This window comes from Scardinius erythrophthalmus (assembly GCF_964197995.2).
Source record: "Scardinius erythrophthalmus genome assembly, chromosome: 2".
Classification (NCBI taxonomy): Eukaryota; Metazoa; Chordata; class Actinopteri; order Cypriniformes; family Leuciscidae; genus Scardinius; species Scardinius erythrophthalmus.
Genome location: NC_138222.1, coordinates 62,317,394 through 62,334,385, shown reverse-complemented (window position 1 = coordinate 62,334,385; position 16,992 = coordinate 62,317,394). Strand labels below are relative to the sequence as shown.

At 36.6% G+C, this 16,992-nt stretch overlaps 1 protein-coding gene across 1 annotated transcript; it reads right to left on the bottom strand.

Moving 5' to 3' along the window:
• Positions 1–334: 334 nt before the first annotated feature.
• Positions 335–16,101, bottom strand: slc12a10.1 (solute carrier family 12 member 10, tandem duplicate 1; the record flags this gene model as incomplete). Its single annotated transcript, XM_081352726.1, has 26 exons — positions 335–473; positions 653–720; positions 811–946; positions 1,036–1,122; positions 1,777–1,888; positions 2,001–2,105; positions 2,200–2,265; positions 2,347–2,429; positions 5,066–5,172; positions 5,404–5,538; positions 5,637–5,748; positions 6,747–6,846; positions 6,938–7,093; positions 7,288–7,389; positions 7,897–8,020; positions 8,133–8,240; positions 9,282–9,439; positions 10,250–10,334; positions 10,516–10,646; positions 11,149–11,260; positions 11,981–12,091; positions 12,179–12,318; positions 13,918–14,013; positions 14,324–14,399; positions 14,488–14,631; positions 15,793–16,101. The coding sequence occupies 26 exons, from the start codon at positions 16,099–16,101 to the stop codon at positions 335–337; spliced, it is 3,102 nt and encodes a 1,033-aa protein (XP_081208852.1).
• Between the last annotated feature and the right edge of the window lie 891 nt (positions 16,102–16,992).

Here is a 16,992-nt window from a genome sequence, read left to right as displayed (position 1 = left end):
ATAGATGCGAATAAAACTGTAAATTTTGGTGTATAAGTGCTGCTATAAGTCTAGAAAAAAACCTTTTTGAGAAAATGTCTTTTAAAGATATAAATTTTAAGTGAAATCTACAGATGCAAACAGACAAAATAAAATAAACACCTAAAAGTGTATTTTGGATGTTTTTTTTGGAAGTCTGAAATAAGACATTTTTTAAAAGCAAACTAGCCAAAAAATCTCAAACTTGACCAGTGGATGAAAAAAAAAAAACAACAACAAAAAAAAAACCTATGCGTTTTGCCTGAAGTGTCTTTGCCTTAAAGATCCAGGATAAGCCAGTTAATCACGTGAGACTTTACTGGCAGTAGAAGGTCATGACGTTCTGCTGGTTTCCTCGAATGAGCAGGACGGGACAGTGCAGACCGCAGCTAAGCGTGTCCAGCCAGGCCATATAGAGAGATCTGGGACAGTCGGCCTGCGGTACGGGGAGAGACCTGAAACACAGGGGTGTTAATAATTAACAGCTGTGTTTACCCTCCAATTATGATTCTTAACATTACAGATATAAATGATTTATGAGGCTCTAATATTATCAGATTGTGCTTTCTTTGTGTATGAATCACATTTTGACCAGCAGCCAGTAATGGTTAATGGTCTCACAGTCAATACTCACACTAGAACCAGCGCGGCGTGCTTCGAATTCCTCCGTATGATCTCGTTCAGATGCACTTTTTTCTCCGACTATCAAAGGAGGATGAAAAAAATGAGCTGCCAAGTGGGATTTATGATTGTAGCAGGACACTGAGGTCCAACACACACACACACACACACCTTGAATCTCAGTGCGTCCATCTCTTTGTCCGTGACTTTCCATGGACACTCTGTCCTCTGCTGTTGCGCCGTCCTCTCGTCCAGCTGTGCCTCGTTCAGCCTGAAGGGGGCGAGCGTTTCCTCGAAGCGCCTAGTACTAATGACAACTAAGATGTTCTGTTCCTGTTTGGTTGTTAAAAGTCTTATATTTCACATTAAATTCAACCCTGTTTGGGGCAAACCTACTTTTTAGCAAGTGGTGGCCGTTCGCTGTCCGTCATCACGACGACATCGTGAACGTCCAGTCGGAAACGCTGGAGCAAAGTCATCATTCTGAGCAAACAAAAACATTTTATTAATAAATTAGTTACTCAAAATAGGAGAAAATAGAGATAGAGTGAGATACAGTTACTGACAGCTTTTATGTACATTCAATATACAAGCAGGCTTACGATACAAGACACTCTTCGCCATAAAGTTTCCAATGATTCAATGACTCTCCTAATTCTGTTGTGTCAAATAACTGCTGATTTGAGGATTCTAATGAACGAGTCTGAATTTGATGATTCAGATTATTCATACAATGACAGCTGTGGTGAAATATAATGATAATTAATATGAATGATTCTGATGATCCGCATGATTTGAAATAACGAGGTCTAATGTTCTTGTTAAATCTGATCATTTCAGTGAATATAGAGTAAGATATCATTTGATCTCGGGAGAATTTGATGGAGAAATGCTCCAAGAGCTCATATTGAGATGCCTGACTTTTTTGATCTCAGACTTTGGTATCTTGTCAAATCTGAGCACAGTTTGAGACATTACTGAGATCTCTTCTGCTTCTTGGAGTCGTTTTTTCTCAGGAGAAACATCAGGAGACTTATTTAATCTAAATGCTGTCTATAAGAATTAACCGAGATATTCAGATATCCTCTGTCATAATGATTCAGATGATTCTGATGATTAAAGATTCACGAGTCTCACTCTTTGCGGTCGTTCTCCATGGTTTGCTGCTCTCCAATGATGAACACTCTGACTTTGCATCGTCTCCAGCGTTTTCTTCTGGTCAACAGGTACGGCACTAACAAAGTCAAACCTGAGACGGAGAGCGAGGATCACATTACTCAATGGTTTAGACTTAACTGAAGGGTTATCAAACCCAAATGATGACGACTGAAGCCTGGTAATGATTACAGTCCGTATCTCACCTCCATCGTCAGAGATCCAGTACACGTCAATGGTCTTCTTCCCTTGTTTATTCTGGAACACAGTTTTGATCTGATCGTTCACCGTGCTCTTTGTGTTGTCGACGTCTACGAGGGAGAAACAGATGAGAAGAGAACAAAGAAGTGAGATAAGGAGTGAAGAACAAAGAGAAGACTCATCGATCGGCTTGAGTTGATTCACCTGAATCGGCGTCTGAATTCTGCTGATCAGACTCGATGGCCTCGTCCATCTCAAAGGCCTGATTGTCTGTCAGAAACACAGGACACAATTACCGCGATAATCCACATGTACATTACAAGCACACACACATTTGCACACGGGACATACCCTCAGTCTGCAACTCGTCTCGGACGTCCAGACCGTCCATCATGCGCAGAACACACACTCCGTGGTTGGAGTCGAAAGAATCGCTGAAACCAAAGGAAAATACTTCATTTCTGCTTCTGGCAGAGTGAATCTCACAACAACATGTCCAGGTCACGTTTCAATATTTTACATAAAAGAAATTAAGCCTTTTTTAGGACCATTAATAGTATTAAGCACATTCTCCCTTTCAAAATTGAAAATGGAGGTTCTCTTTAGAATAGCATACTTTACAGCAGGGGTGTCAAACTCATTTTCACTGAGGGCCACTTCAGCATTATGGCTGCCCTCAAAGGGCCGGTTGTAACTGTAAGACTTTTAAAATGTTAATATAGTGTCTCTTTATTTGATTATTACTTATTTAAGTTACAAATATTGTATATGCATTTGGAGGGGTGTTTCTAGGTTTTAAAAACATCTGGGGATGAGCCCGAAACATCAGGGGCTGGGTAATAATGATTTGATACAGAGAATAATGTATTATTGTATATATGCAAGGGTAAACTGGCTCAAAAATTCAGCCCTGGCACTGTAGCCACACCAGCACACATTAGCACACAGTTATGCATATTGAAATGTGAGGTAGTTAGGGTGGTTCGGGGGCTTGCTCCCCCGAGAAAATGTGGATTTCTCGGACCTACATATGTGCATTTTAAGGTGTTTAAAGGCCAAAAAATTAGGATAACAATAGCTTTAAAAGCATGTCAGTGGGAAGTAGCATAAATTATTTGTCAAGATAACAGATTCTTAAAAATGAGAATGAGGATAAATATTGCAATGAATGATCCAGACTACAAAATGGAAATGCAGAATGTTTCTGCTTATTGTTGACAATACACAATCACATATTCCAAACAGGAATGGCCTTAAATGAGAAATCTTTCAAGGATTATTTTGCATAGATGTTACATTTCAATCAAACACCAGTGCAAACGTTTTGTGTCCAGAGGCAAATGAGCAATTTATATTAGCATTAAAGATTGGTTTCAGCAACTTGTTTCTTTCCTGAGTTAATCATTGTTTTTGGCACTAATCAGTTTTAAGTTCAATTGTTCACTCATAAAGACAGTCACTTGTCGCCACCTACTGGCTTAATGATGCAAGTGGCGCAAACACAGATAAGCGGAGTGATACAAATGGTGCAAAAGTTAATACTGGTACCTACAGTATTTTAAAATAATATAAAATATCAATATATTATTCTTCAATCAGTTCTATGCAGCAGAATCAGATTTAACAGATTTATTTTTTGACCAATTGTCAAAATAAAGTATAGTCCTACAAAGCTATTTTCATCAAAGCATGAGCAGAGCAGGGAGAGGACCAGTGGACGAGAGGATCGTGATTCGTGTAATTTTACCAGTGTTGCCCAGCACGGCTATACACACCATGACTATACACATGTTGCAGCAGCACAGTAGTGCTATTGCAAAAAGAAACAAGTCCAGAGAAATTTCATGTCGGCACGTTTTTTTAGCGGACTTTGTCTTTCTGGTGAGCGTGAGCAGAGCTCGCCACACACACACACACACACACACGGAGGTTGCTTGCGGAACATTGAGCAGAACGCGCTGTGAACACGGAGCGGAGAGCACAGCGCACACACACAGCGGAACGCGCTTAGAAGTTATGCATCTTCGGAAACGGACTCGCACGCAAAGTCATAAAACACGTTGAGCCAGAGTCAAACCATCGCCGAACAAGGAGGGGCGCGGCGTCTTTTTAGTATCTTTCGGTCAAAAAACGAAAATGTTATTTTCAGCCGAAATTTTTCGGCAGCCTAAATTTTCATATGCTCTCACGGGCCATATAAAATAATGTGGCGGGCCGGATTTGGCCCGCGGGCCTTGAGTTTGACACATGTGCTTTACAGTGTTTTATATTATTAAAATTAAATATAAGCATAAATTAAGTTAATAGAACAAAAATGTCCATTGTGTATAAACATTGTACGATTTAAATAAATAAATTATCTTTTTTTTTTTTTTTGCATTACAATAAAGACAATAAGATGAATTACTGGGCGCGTACATTTTTAATATACAAGCACTCTTACAATCACTATTCGGTTTTAAACATTAACATTTATTTGTGAAGCAACTTGGATTTATGTTGTTTGATTAATTTACTGACAGGTTCCAATAATTGGGATGACTCCCCTGATTCTGATATTTCATATATCAAATTTTCACTCCAAATTGTAATTTTCGATCTCAGTGGAGATTCTCTTTATAAAAGGTTATTTTATTTTAATTTATGCTGACTTTTTTTTCATTACAGTAAAGAGAATTGTATGTTCTTTTGCATTACTGGGCATGTGTTTACGTCAATTTTCAATATGAAAGCAGACTTGCAATCGCTTTTCACTTTTTTAAAATGATGCCATTGATTGCAATAGATGTGAAATGAAAATTTTCACATTTTCCCTCCAAATTTCACATTTCCCTCCAAATTGTCTCAACTGAGATTCTCTTTAGAAAAGGCTTATTTAAAAAAAAAAAAAAAAAAAATCTGCATAAATGGTGTCTACTTTACCAGTAAAATAAATAAATTATCTTTTTTTGCATTCCAATAAAGATATTTGTATTTTTATTTTTATGATTAATTGTGTTTATTTTAGCCAACTGTAGTTTGATATTTCCTTCTGGACAGATTCTAGGGTTTGTGAAGTAGTTTCTCTCACTATATGGTGTTGATGTAGTCCTCTATGACTTGATTGCTGCTCTCCTGCCAGTTCATTTTGAATCCCACCACCAGTATATTCGGCTTCAGCTTTCCCAAACCAGAGGCCTTAAGAGGGGAATATGATCACATTTTCTACATTAATTTGAAAACTCAAAAAAACTCACTAGAAAATAAAATAAAAATCACTGTGCTTTATGCATAAAACACAAGCAGTCACTATGTGCAATGAACAAAATCACTTTTACATACAGTAATTGTTTCGCTGTAATAATTCATGTCAAAAACGATTTGCACAGTGATCCGTTCTGCTCATGTTTCATGAACGAGGCTTGTCACCTGTAGAAGATGCCGGGCTCCGTCTCTCAGGCTGGACGCCTTGAAGGCCGTGTAGAAGGAACGAACCTTCCTCTGATTCAGCCACTTTATCATGTCATTAGTGTTGCGCTGGGACACAACCGACTTCTCGTCCTCCTGAAGAGACAATAACAGATCCATGATATTCTGCTCTTTTGAGGGCAGAATGTTCTCATTTAGAAGTGTTTTAAATACCAAGAAAGGAAGAATCTTACCATGAGAATGTCTCCACAAATCATCAAACTGACGTTTTTGGTGAAAGAGCCCACAAAGTCCACCAGCGCTGGACGCAGATTCGGAGGACCCGTCAGAACCAGACACTGAGGCCTGATGAGACGAAACGAACGAGTGAACTTGTGGGTAAACACCATGTAGTTTAACATTTATTTTATTGTGAATGTTTAAAATGTTTTAAAATGTGAATTTATGAGATTATAAAGATTAAATTATGACATAATAATAATTTGTCATAATTATGAGATAATAAAAAGTATTAAAAAGTAATGAGACAATGGCCCTATTTATGACACACTAAGTCGTAATTATGAGATAAAAAAGTAAAAATTATGAAAAAATCTAAATTACAATTACTTTAGAAAGTCATAATTGTTGGTGTCTATCTCATATTATTTTTATCTTAAAATTACTTTTTATCTTGTAATTATGACATAGTAAGTCGTCATTTTGGTTACTTATCTCATCATTATTATTATTTAAGAAAATACTTGTTATCCCATAATTATGACTTAGTAAGTCATAATTTTGGTTTATTATCTCATCATTATTACTTTTTTATCTCATAATTGACTTTTATCTCATAATTATGGCTTAGTCATTATTTTGGCTTTTTATCTAATAATAATTTTTATCTAAAAAATTACTTTTTATCTCATCATTATTACTTTTTTATCTCATAATTGACTTTTATGTCATAATTATGGCTTAGTCATTATTTTGGCTTTTTATCTCATAATATCTCATAAATTTATCTAAAAAATTACTTTTTATCTCATAATTAGGACATAGTAAGTCATAACTTTGGTTTCTTATCTCATTATTATTACTTTTTATTTCAACAATGACTCATAATTATGACAGTCAACATTTTGGCTTCTTATCTCATAATTATTTCTTTAATCTAAAAATGACTTTTTATCTCATAATTATGACTTAGTAAGTGTCATCATTTTGCCTTCTTATCTCATAATTATATATATATTTTATCTAAATATGACTTTTTAATCTCATAATTATGACGAAGTTCACAGACAGTGCATCAACAGTATCTCATTCACATCCCATTAAAACCTCCTGTAGCATCTGACCTGTAGTTTTTGACATGATCTTCAACTCCTGCCAGAGACACGGAGTAGGACAGAGCCATGTTGTAGGTACTGGCCTGGACAGACGAACCCCAGTTCACCTCTTGAACGACACAGAAACATCATTACGGTCAGTAAAAGCACACCGTTTCAATGCAATCTTTACTCTGATGGGTCATCATGGTCCTGCTCACCTGGTTTCTTGTAGGCCACGTAGCCGAATAAGAAGATGATTAAACCTAAAGAGATGAGCGCGGCCCACCAGGTGAGCAAGAACATCAGTACGACAGAAATAACGGCCCCAAACAAACCCGTCCAGGGGCTGTAATATCGAAACGATGGCCTCCATCCTGAGACGAGCAGCAGAAATGACCAGAAAACAGAGGGTAGAAACAAAAAACGTGATAGTATTTATATCTGGACTGAACAAACTTCCTGAGAAATGTAACTCAATGTAACTTCACATGATTATGAAATACTCAATCTTTAAAATATGTACAGAACAGATAATGAGACTGATTTTGCTTAGGTATTTTGAACTCACCAGGTGAATTGGTGATGGAAGCGTGGAAACAGCTGAAGTTGATCAGCGCGTAAGAGCAGAGGAAGAAGTTGGAGATCAGAGGAGCGATTACGTTCAGCTCAGCTGCCAGGATGAGAGGGGAATGTTAAAAGTGATTATACCATAAAATACATGGCATACAGAATATGTGCGACACTCTAAAAAATGCTGAGTTGTTTCAACCCAACTTTGGGTCAAATATGGACAAACTCAACCGTTGGGTTACATTTTTTAATTACATTTTTAACCCAACATTTGGGTTTGATCATATTTGACCCAAAATTGGGTTAAAACAACCCAGCATTTTTTAGAGAGAATAGTAGTTTTCACATCAAGATTTAAGGATTAAACTGTATATGAATGTTTATCTGTAACTGGTCACTTATTTAAACACCCTTTGTCTTCACTAGTTCATTTGAAATGATCCTGCAAATTTGAAAGTATAAATATTTGAATATATAATATTTTATGCCCTGAAACTGCATAAACAACACGTATGCATATAAAATATAAGAATATACAGTATTAGTGTTGAATATTGCAAGTTGAGATGAATGTTATGTAGCTTTATCAGATATATCTTTGACTCACCAATCAGAATGAAGCACATGGCGATGATGTAACACAGCAGATAAGCTCGCAGTGGCTCGCTGTTTTTCCCATAACCCTTCGCAAAGAAGCCGATGTATGGGTAGATATTGTCCTTACAGAGACACTGTACCCAGAGGAGATGTTCAAAATTCTTTGAATTTTATAAGCCATGCTCACTTTGATGATCGTATGAAGTTATATATTAGCTATTATCTGTGTAAGGTGTGGTGTTTCACCTGGAAGACTTTGGGTGCGGAGACGAGGAACGCAAGGGCGGACGACAGGGTGGCTGCGAATATGCCCGCGTAGATCAACGGACCAAAGCCCGAGACCTGGATCAGAACCTGCGGATTTGAGCGGGAAAGCACATGAATGTAAAATAAAGTTCACCTGTGTTGGAGAGAGCCATCCAGAACAGTGTCCAACATTTTAACCAGCGAATCTCTACTCTAAGGAAACTAATTCACACACTGTCAAGGCAAACCATAGAAATGTGTCCCCTGAGATTCTGAGGCAAGTGGATTTTGAATACAATAAATAAATACATAAATACATCTAGTAATATAATTAATAAATACATTTAAATAAATAATAAATACATACATACATAAATCATTATTAACTCCAGTAACCCAACTAATAAATACATTTAAATAAATAAATTAAAATAACTCTAATAACCAAAGTAATAAAAAAATAAATTTAAATAAATACATAAATAATTATGATTAACTATAGTGACCTAACTAATAAATACATTTATACAAACAAATAAATTAACTCGAGTAACCAAAGTATTAAAAAATACATTAAAATACACACGATAAACAAATAAATTATGATTTACTTTAGTAATGAAAATAATAAATAAAAAACTACATAAATTTAAATATATACACAAATAAATGACAATTCAATCGAGTAACCTAACTTATGAATAATTTTAAATAATTAAATAATTAAATTATATTAGTAACCCAAGTAATAAATACATTTAAATATATAAATAAACTCTAGCAACCTAATAAACAAATAAAAATAAAATGATTGATACTGAAATCAGTTTTAATAATGCATGATTGTTATAGGTCAAAACAGCATTTCTATAAAGTACTGTGGCAGAAATCATGTAAAAATCTAAAAATCTACTTTTGGTCAGTCCAGTTGGGCCACATCTTTGCAGATCACTCGCTCTTCACTGAACATTATGATCTACACGTCCTTCTGTCGCTCCAAACTCTTTCGTCCTGTTCTGTTCCGATCCATACAGACATCCCTGGTGATCACTGTCTAGTTGAGTGGTGTTTTGCAACTATAACCAACAGACCAACCCATCTGACATGCATACACCACAATCTGAGTGTGTCAGAAGCGGATCTGTTCACCTGGAAGTTGTTGGAGAGGCCGAAGGCACAGGAGCCGCTCTGCTGGCACTCGGTGAAGTTCCAGCCCAGACTGCAGCTCAGACCCTCACACGCCTCGGTGAAGTTCAGCGGAAGACTGTCGTTCAGGCTCCCGGAGGCGTCGCGCAGAACACACGCTCCTGTGGGACAAACACACACTTCAGGACAAAACTGAGACATCCTCACGCTGCCATTACTATCACTGCACGCATTCTTCATATTCCATGTTTGGTTCCCATGGACAAGAGAGCAGAATGACTCGTTTTTAGAAATGAAACGTTTTTCTTTTGTCATTGACTGCAAAAATGATGTTCTTCCTCAGTAGTTTTGTCTTGCTTTCCAGTACAAATATCTAAATATTCTTAAATCGAGATAGATTTACAATTAAGATATAAAGTCTTGCTTTCTGAAAAATGTATCCAAATGAAGGGAGTTTGTTTGAAAACAAGAAAAAGTATTTGCCAATAAAAAATTATCTTTGAGCGAAGTTTATTTTTGTGACCCCATCGGCAGATATTATTCCTTCATTTAAGCTTAAACTCATTTAATTTTAAATTTAAATTTTCAGAAATAGAGACTTAATATGTCAGTTTGCTTCTCTTTAATTTTTAGGTTCAAAGTGAATTGACTCAAACTTGTGCTTGCAAGTCTTAAGACCCATTCTCACCAATAATAACTATAACGGTAACTATATTAGCGTCCTCAACAGCACACAATATCGTTCTGTTTATTAAAAGTGCAGATTAAAAGTTTTTTAACTTTTTGCAAATTAAAGAAAATATTTTCAATCATGAGCAGCCTGTTATTAAACTTAATAACTGTATAAGCTAGAAATACATTGACTTATTGAACATTAGTGCTGATACTCACTGCCTCTATTGGCATATGATTTTAATACAATTAGGTAATGAACTGAGTAAGTTCTGTTGAACGCTTGATGAAATACTCACCCACAGTTGAAGATATGGCTAAATAACTAATGGTGGTGCAGAATATGGCCATCAATGTCCCTCTTGGGATGGCGATCTCAGGTTCCTGAAACATTCACAAACACAACATTTGATTAATACCATATTTGTCATTTCAAAAACACTGAGACAAAACGTAAAGTTTATTTATTCATTGATGGACTTATGCTCCATGTGTAAAGAACCATTAATAACTCAAAGCTCAGTAGCGTCACTTTGGTTTTGACATGTTTGCAGATGTTCTTCACCTTCAGATCGCCTGAGATGTTTGCTCCGGCGAGGATCCCGATGGCAGATGGGAAGAAGATGGCAAACATCCCGAAGAAGTCGCCGTCTGGCCCTCTCCAGTCCGGGAAGAGGTTCTCCATGAAGATCTCGCCTGGCAAAAACAACGTGGATATCAAAATACATTAGTTATATTATAATTTCCAGAGCAGTTTAAAGTAAAAGTTGAAACATCTATCATTATTTATTCTCAAGTTGCTTCAAAGCTGTATGCTGTTAATGGACAATCTATCCAACTTTATTGTTGTTTTTTCATGGAAAGTTTTTTTATAGGGACATCATAACATTTTTATAGAGACACCATAAAATTAGTCCATGTTTTCTAGCTTTGTGTGGTATTTAAGTCACAAATTCAAAAACAAAATGATGTACTTTTCTGTATCACAAATTTGCAAGCAACTATTGCATAAAGCTTTAAACCCAGACAGCAACATAGTGTCGGCCCAGATCCGGGCCACATCTGGCACATGTGGATTCAACACGTGGGCCGGTTACTGTCTGGGAACCTATTAACTTTATAGAAGTTAAGCATTTCTAAACCAATCAAACTTCTAGGATCTTGACAGAGAGTTGACACTTGAGCGTTCGAAACTCACTGCGATAACTGAAGAAACCCATCGACTGTTTCTGGGGAGTCGCAGGAATCACGGTGCCAACAAAGTAGTTGGTGAAGGCCACCATAAGAACCAAGAAGAACAGGATCTGAGTCTGTGAGAGAATGAAAGCAGAACCATTGTGAAGGAAAGCACTACACTATGAGCTGATGGTTTGTGAGAAGATGCTCAGAGTTTCAGAACAAGGGCTTTGTAGAGCCTCTAGAGGAGAGCGAGGGAACTGCAGGATCATGAGATTCGGATAGAACGGCTCAATATCAAATAAATTGAATTCAGCTGTGTCATTTTCAAAGAATGAAATGCATAAAATGTTCATTAATGTGCTTAAATAAGAAAAATAATAATAAATAACATTCAACTAATGATCATGCATTAAAGGGTGAAAGGTTAGCTTTTCTTGAAATCTCAGATAAATACATTAAATCACATGGATTCAACTGACAAAAAAAGGTCAGGAACCCTAAAGGGACGTTCAAAAAGTGACAAAACAACCAAAAAAGCGTTCATTTTCACTAGGAAACGGGTCAAATTTCTGTAATAGTACTAATAAACTGAATGCTTCTAAATACACAATAACCAGGTTTATGTATTTATTTATAAATTCATGCAATATAAGCAATTTGAATAAATGCATTTTGAAATATATTATTTAAATAAACCAAATAGATGCAAATACTTAATGAAGACCTATGGCATGAATTATTGAGTGTAGAAATCTAGCGTCTTTCATACCTGCTCATTTATGTAATAATAACAAATATGTGTCTTTATTAGCTTATGTTAAAATTGACTGTATTTATTTTGAGGAATGTACCTTCGCCTCCCACTCCATCCCAGCCAATGAGATGAGAAGCAACATGGTGACTGTGATGGATCCTATAATTCGGACATCATTGACTGAATCCACAATTTGGGAGTCATACTCCTGTTGCATCATAAACAAACATCATATCACAATCAGCAAAAACACAACATAAAGTCATGCAACAAAACGTCTGTGTTCGTTTCTTACAATGAGAAGATCTCTGACTGTCTCGGAGAATCCCACCGTGTTGAGCGCGCAAGCGAGAGCGTTGGCGAAGGAAAACACCACGCCGATGGGGCCTCCCAGCTCAGGTCCCAGTGTGCGGGAGATCATGAAGTACGCGCCGCCTAGTTGGTGGAGGAGAGACAGAAGGACAACCATGACTGCTATGTGGATGCTAATGTCTCTTCAGTGGTTTCTAGAGATGGTTGGTCTAAAAGTCAAGTCCCCTTCATTTATTCAATGTTTTTAACTATATAGATTGTTTCAAAGCAGCCTTACAGTGATAATAGGAAATGCATGTAACAGATATTGATTATTGTCCAGCTAAAGTTAGTTTTGATTGATTCACTTCCATTGTAAAGATCATTAGTTATTGATTTAGGGGCCACTAACACGACACCGTTTTAACTATTTGGTCATTTCATGACTTAATAATTGATAGTGTAACTACATCGTTGCATACTTGTAATTTCAATACCATCAAATTGAAACCTCACAACGTTGCGAGTATGATCTCCAAAGGTTATAGGGATAACCAAGAGTAATTCAATTATGTACTATATTTGTAATATTTTGGCAATTTCATGATTTATTGGCAACGTAACAGCAATGTTATGTGCCCATAATTTCATTACCATCAATTTCAGAATCTGTATATATTTTCTGATGACTGGAATTTGCTATGTGGGTAATTAATGTGTAATTCATATGTAATGAATGTGTAATTAATGTGTAATTAAACGTGAGTCACAAAAATTGAATTTTTTTTTAAGATAAACTTTCACCTAGTCAGAATAATAGAGCCCAGAAATAAACTTTGTTCAAAAGTAATTTGATTTCAGCTAATGGATTAGATCAAATCTTTAAAATGGGTCCTTCTTCTTCAAAAAAGGTTTTGGTTCTGATCTGGATCAAACCCACAGTTCAGAACTTCTAGGATTGGGGTTTGTGTAACACTGCAGTTCTTTGCTCAGTTCGCACCAACAATATGAAACAAATGAAAAATCAGTTTCTTGCTGGTTACATCACCGATTAATAGCTGAAATCAATTTTACTTTTGATCAATTGTAACTTCATAAATGACTTTTCAAATACATGAAATCGAACCCATTTTTTTTTTGTCTTGCAATTCATCCTGATCCCAGCAGAACTGTGGATTCAAGGTGGATTTCAGGAACAAAAAAATGAATAAAACTTCTAAATTGTATTTGAATCATGCAGCATGCATATTTATTTATATTTTGCATTTGATTTGTTGAACTATTACAGTGATTACATAGAAAAAGTGCACATTATGTTAAGACTTTCAGCACAGTAGTTTTTGGGGGTTTGATTTTATGGGGACAATATCTATCAACTCTATTTTTTTTAATTTTTTTTTTAATCACTGTATATTCATCAGTCATCTGGAAAAGTATGAAAGTTGATCAGGTAGATCCAATCCACAATTGTTGCTATGAAAAATAATTTTGATCATGGTTAAACTTTTTGTCTGTAGATACAGTATGACTCCCTTATTTCAATTAGAATATATTACATTTTTTTGCCCCAATCTCTTGAAAAAGCAACAGCACACTTCTCTGCGATACGCCACATCATTATACACCCATAGCACAGGCAGTGAAGGACGAGTTACACAGCAAATTAAGCGTCATCATCGGACATAATCAAAATCAGTACAATCACTGATCAGTGTGATGTCATGCTCTTGTCAATGGACTCACCAGAAGAGACTCTCCCATTGGTGGAAATGGCAGATACAGACAGTGCCGTTATGGACGTCACAAGGACTGACATCAGTATAATTAACCATGTAAGAACTAAAATAGAGGAAATGAAAAAAAAAATTATTATAAAAAAAACTAATAGGACACTATGTCTGTACAGAGCTCCAGTTCAAAGAATAGACAAAACACATCAAAGATAAGTGGCCATCAGAGATTACACACACAGTTCTGGGAAGTCCTTCTATAAAAGATTTTCACAGGGAATTTCTTAAGCAACATTATCTTTACTAAAGTAAATAGCCCGTCTGGCCTGTGGTTCATTAAAGGAAGTTGTTTTATTGCATTGTGCAGACGGTTTATCTTAGAATGTCTTTTCCCGAGTCACCAAAAAGTATCCACTCACGGATTCCTGCTTGAGATGTGATCCAGGACAAACGCAGGAACAGAATGACTCCCCAGATATTCAACATACAGCGAATCTGAAACACAACAACAGAGCATGTACAGTATGTATATGCGTGCGTGGCCGTTTGAAAGCACGAGTGTGTATTTTTCACTGTTTCTCACCATAACCCCAGTCACCCATCCAAAGCGCACTGGTTGGGAGGTCTTCCCTCCTTTTCCGTTTTCCTCAGACTCGTTTCCACTCTCTTGAAGAGCCGAAAGGCTTCCAGTACTAGAGACGCACGTGTTACTGCAAGATTCTCCATCCTAAACCAATACACACACGCATTCTTAAATCACAAAATTGAAGTAGGCCTGCATACAATGTAAAAAAGTTGCTGCCTTAAATTAAGTCATTTCAACTTAAATTACATTAAACTGACTTAAAAAAATGAGTTGAATCTTGTATAACATAAAAAAGTTGAAAATTGCTTAACTTAATTCTATGAGTTAAAGCAATGTAAAAACATATGTTGTCACAACTTTTTGATCATACTTAACGTAATTTTTTACATTGTACAAAATCTTTGGAAGTATGTTACAGCAGATGATCTTGCAGTACCAGGCGTTACAGTTTCGGGACTGCACTTCTAGAACTGTGCTCGTACTTTATACTATTTTATAGCATTTACTGTTCAGCTGAATTCAATGATTTACTTTTTTAATTTACCTTTGTCACCTTTGGCTTTTGGCTTGCTTATTTGGGGACACTTAATATTCAACAATAATATTAATCTGCTTGCATTGACACAATTATATGAGAACTGAACTGAGCTGGCAGATGACATCGCGGTTTTCTCCAGAGCGGCTATATATCTAAATTAATAACTTCTTTACAACAAAAATGAACTATTACTGAGCTTACTTAAGCTGGACTGTGACGCTGTTTTCTTTTGGAAAAAACTTTGTTGCATCATTTTCCTGTTATCTCTGTAAAGCTGCTTTGAAACAATGTGTATTGTAAGAAGCGCTATATAAATAAAGGTGACTTGACTTAATTATTCAAATTTAATTGATATATTATTCTATTCAACTCCTAATCCTAAACATAACCGATGACAACCCTCTTGACATTTCTAAACATATGTGTTTAGATTTCAACTGGGAGGTAAGCTAAGGAGCGTTGTAATACTTAGTTCCCTTGTTTTAGTTAAATCAAAACGAGGGAACGGATTAGTTCAAGGTGGCCACGATTTAGGCTACTAAAACGAGGGAAGAAATTAATAAATCATGGTTCAAAATAAGATGAAAAGATTTGAATCGACTCAATAATTTCCGTAGCTATCGTTTTGCGCCTTCTTTTATGCGGTCTCATCGGATGGAGTAGATTTGGTCAGGTGGTGCTGTCATATAAAACAAGGGCTCTAGAAATGCGGTCCTGAAACTGTAGCCTCTGGTACTTTTCTATTGTTTCAACGCGCGACCCACATCGCAAGCCTTGCGCAGAGTCTCCAGCGAGGGTCTGCTGCGCCTGATGCGGCCCGTGGCAGTGGCGTTGGCGTAAAACTCCAGATGTGGCATTGCATCCATGGGGCTGTATATGGAAGGTCTCCTATTGTCCTGCCTCGAGTTCAGAGCCTCAGACGTCCTTCGTGCCGGTGTCTCCACCGTGACGGTCGTCTCCTCGCCGGTGCTGTGAGAGGAGTAATGTGGCGGAGCCTCTTCACTGACCGAGAAGCGACCGGAGGGCAAGACATCTGACCCCTCCAGCCTGCGTTTGGAGAAGCGTTGACCCATTTGTGCACGCTCAGAAACACTGCTTTGACTGTAAAAGTAAAAGATAATGCATTTTAGAAATAGGTTTAGACCAGGGGTGGCAAATCCTGCTCCTGCAACCCTAATCAAACACACCAATCCTTAAGATTCTGCATTACTTCTAATCTAATTCTACTTCAATCAAACTTGTGACATTGATATTAACTCCTTGTACAGACAGATTTTGCTTTGGGCAAACTAAGCTTTAAGGGGGATAAAAAAAATAAGAGGTTTGATTTTTACCCCAAAATATTCAATAACTTACTTTATGTATGGACAGCTGATCTCCTCTTCTTTAATTCCTGAATGAACTTAGAAAAAAAATGAACAGAGCACAAAACCACCAACAATATTAATCTAAAGAGCTTCCATCCTATTATGAGCAGTTATGCAGTTTTGTTTTCTGTTATCATCATGGCTTTCTTAATTTATAGCAAAAGTTACACCTCCTCTCATCCCACGTGGACGCGCACTACTTCTGAGACGCGTTTCTGCGTAACTGATGACATAAAAGATGTCAAGCGCGCTCTGTTTCCTCTTCGGATTATCCTGATAACGGTATCTGTGTCAACTGGCTCGGATTAATCATTAACCCAAATAATAACATCTAATATGAGACTGACATTACATTACACAGAAGGCGACAATAAATGCGATGGGTGGTTAAAAGAGCTAGAAAAATAGCCAGACTCCTGATTTTGTGATATGATTGAAAGTTTCCTATTCTGGCTTCATTGTACTGAGATTAAAACGTTTGCATTGGAAGTTCTTTATATACACTTGATACACAAGTGGTCCTTATCAAAATGTACACCAAATGACACATAAGTAGTGTGCTTTGTTACCGAGTTTATGATCTTTTTGCAGAAACTC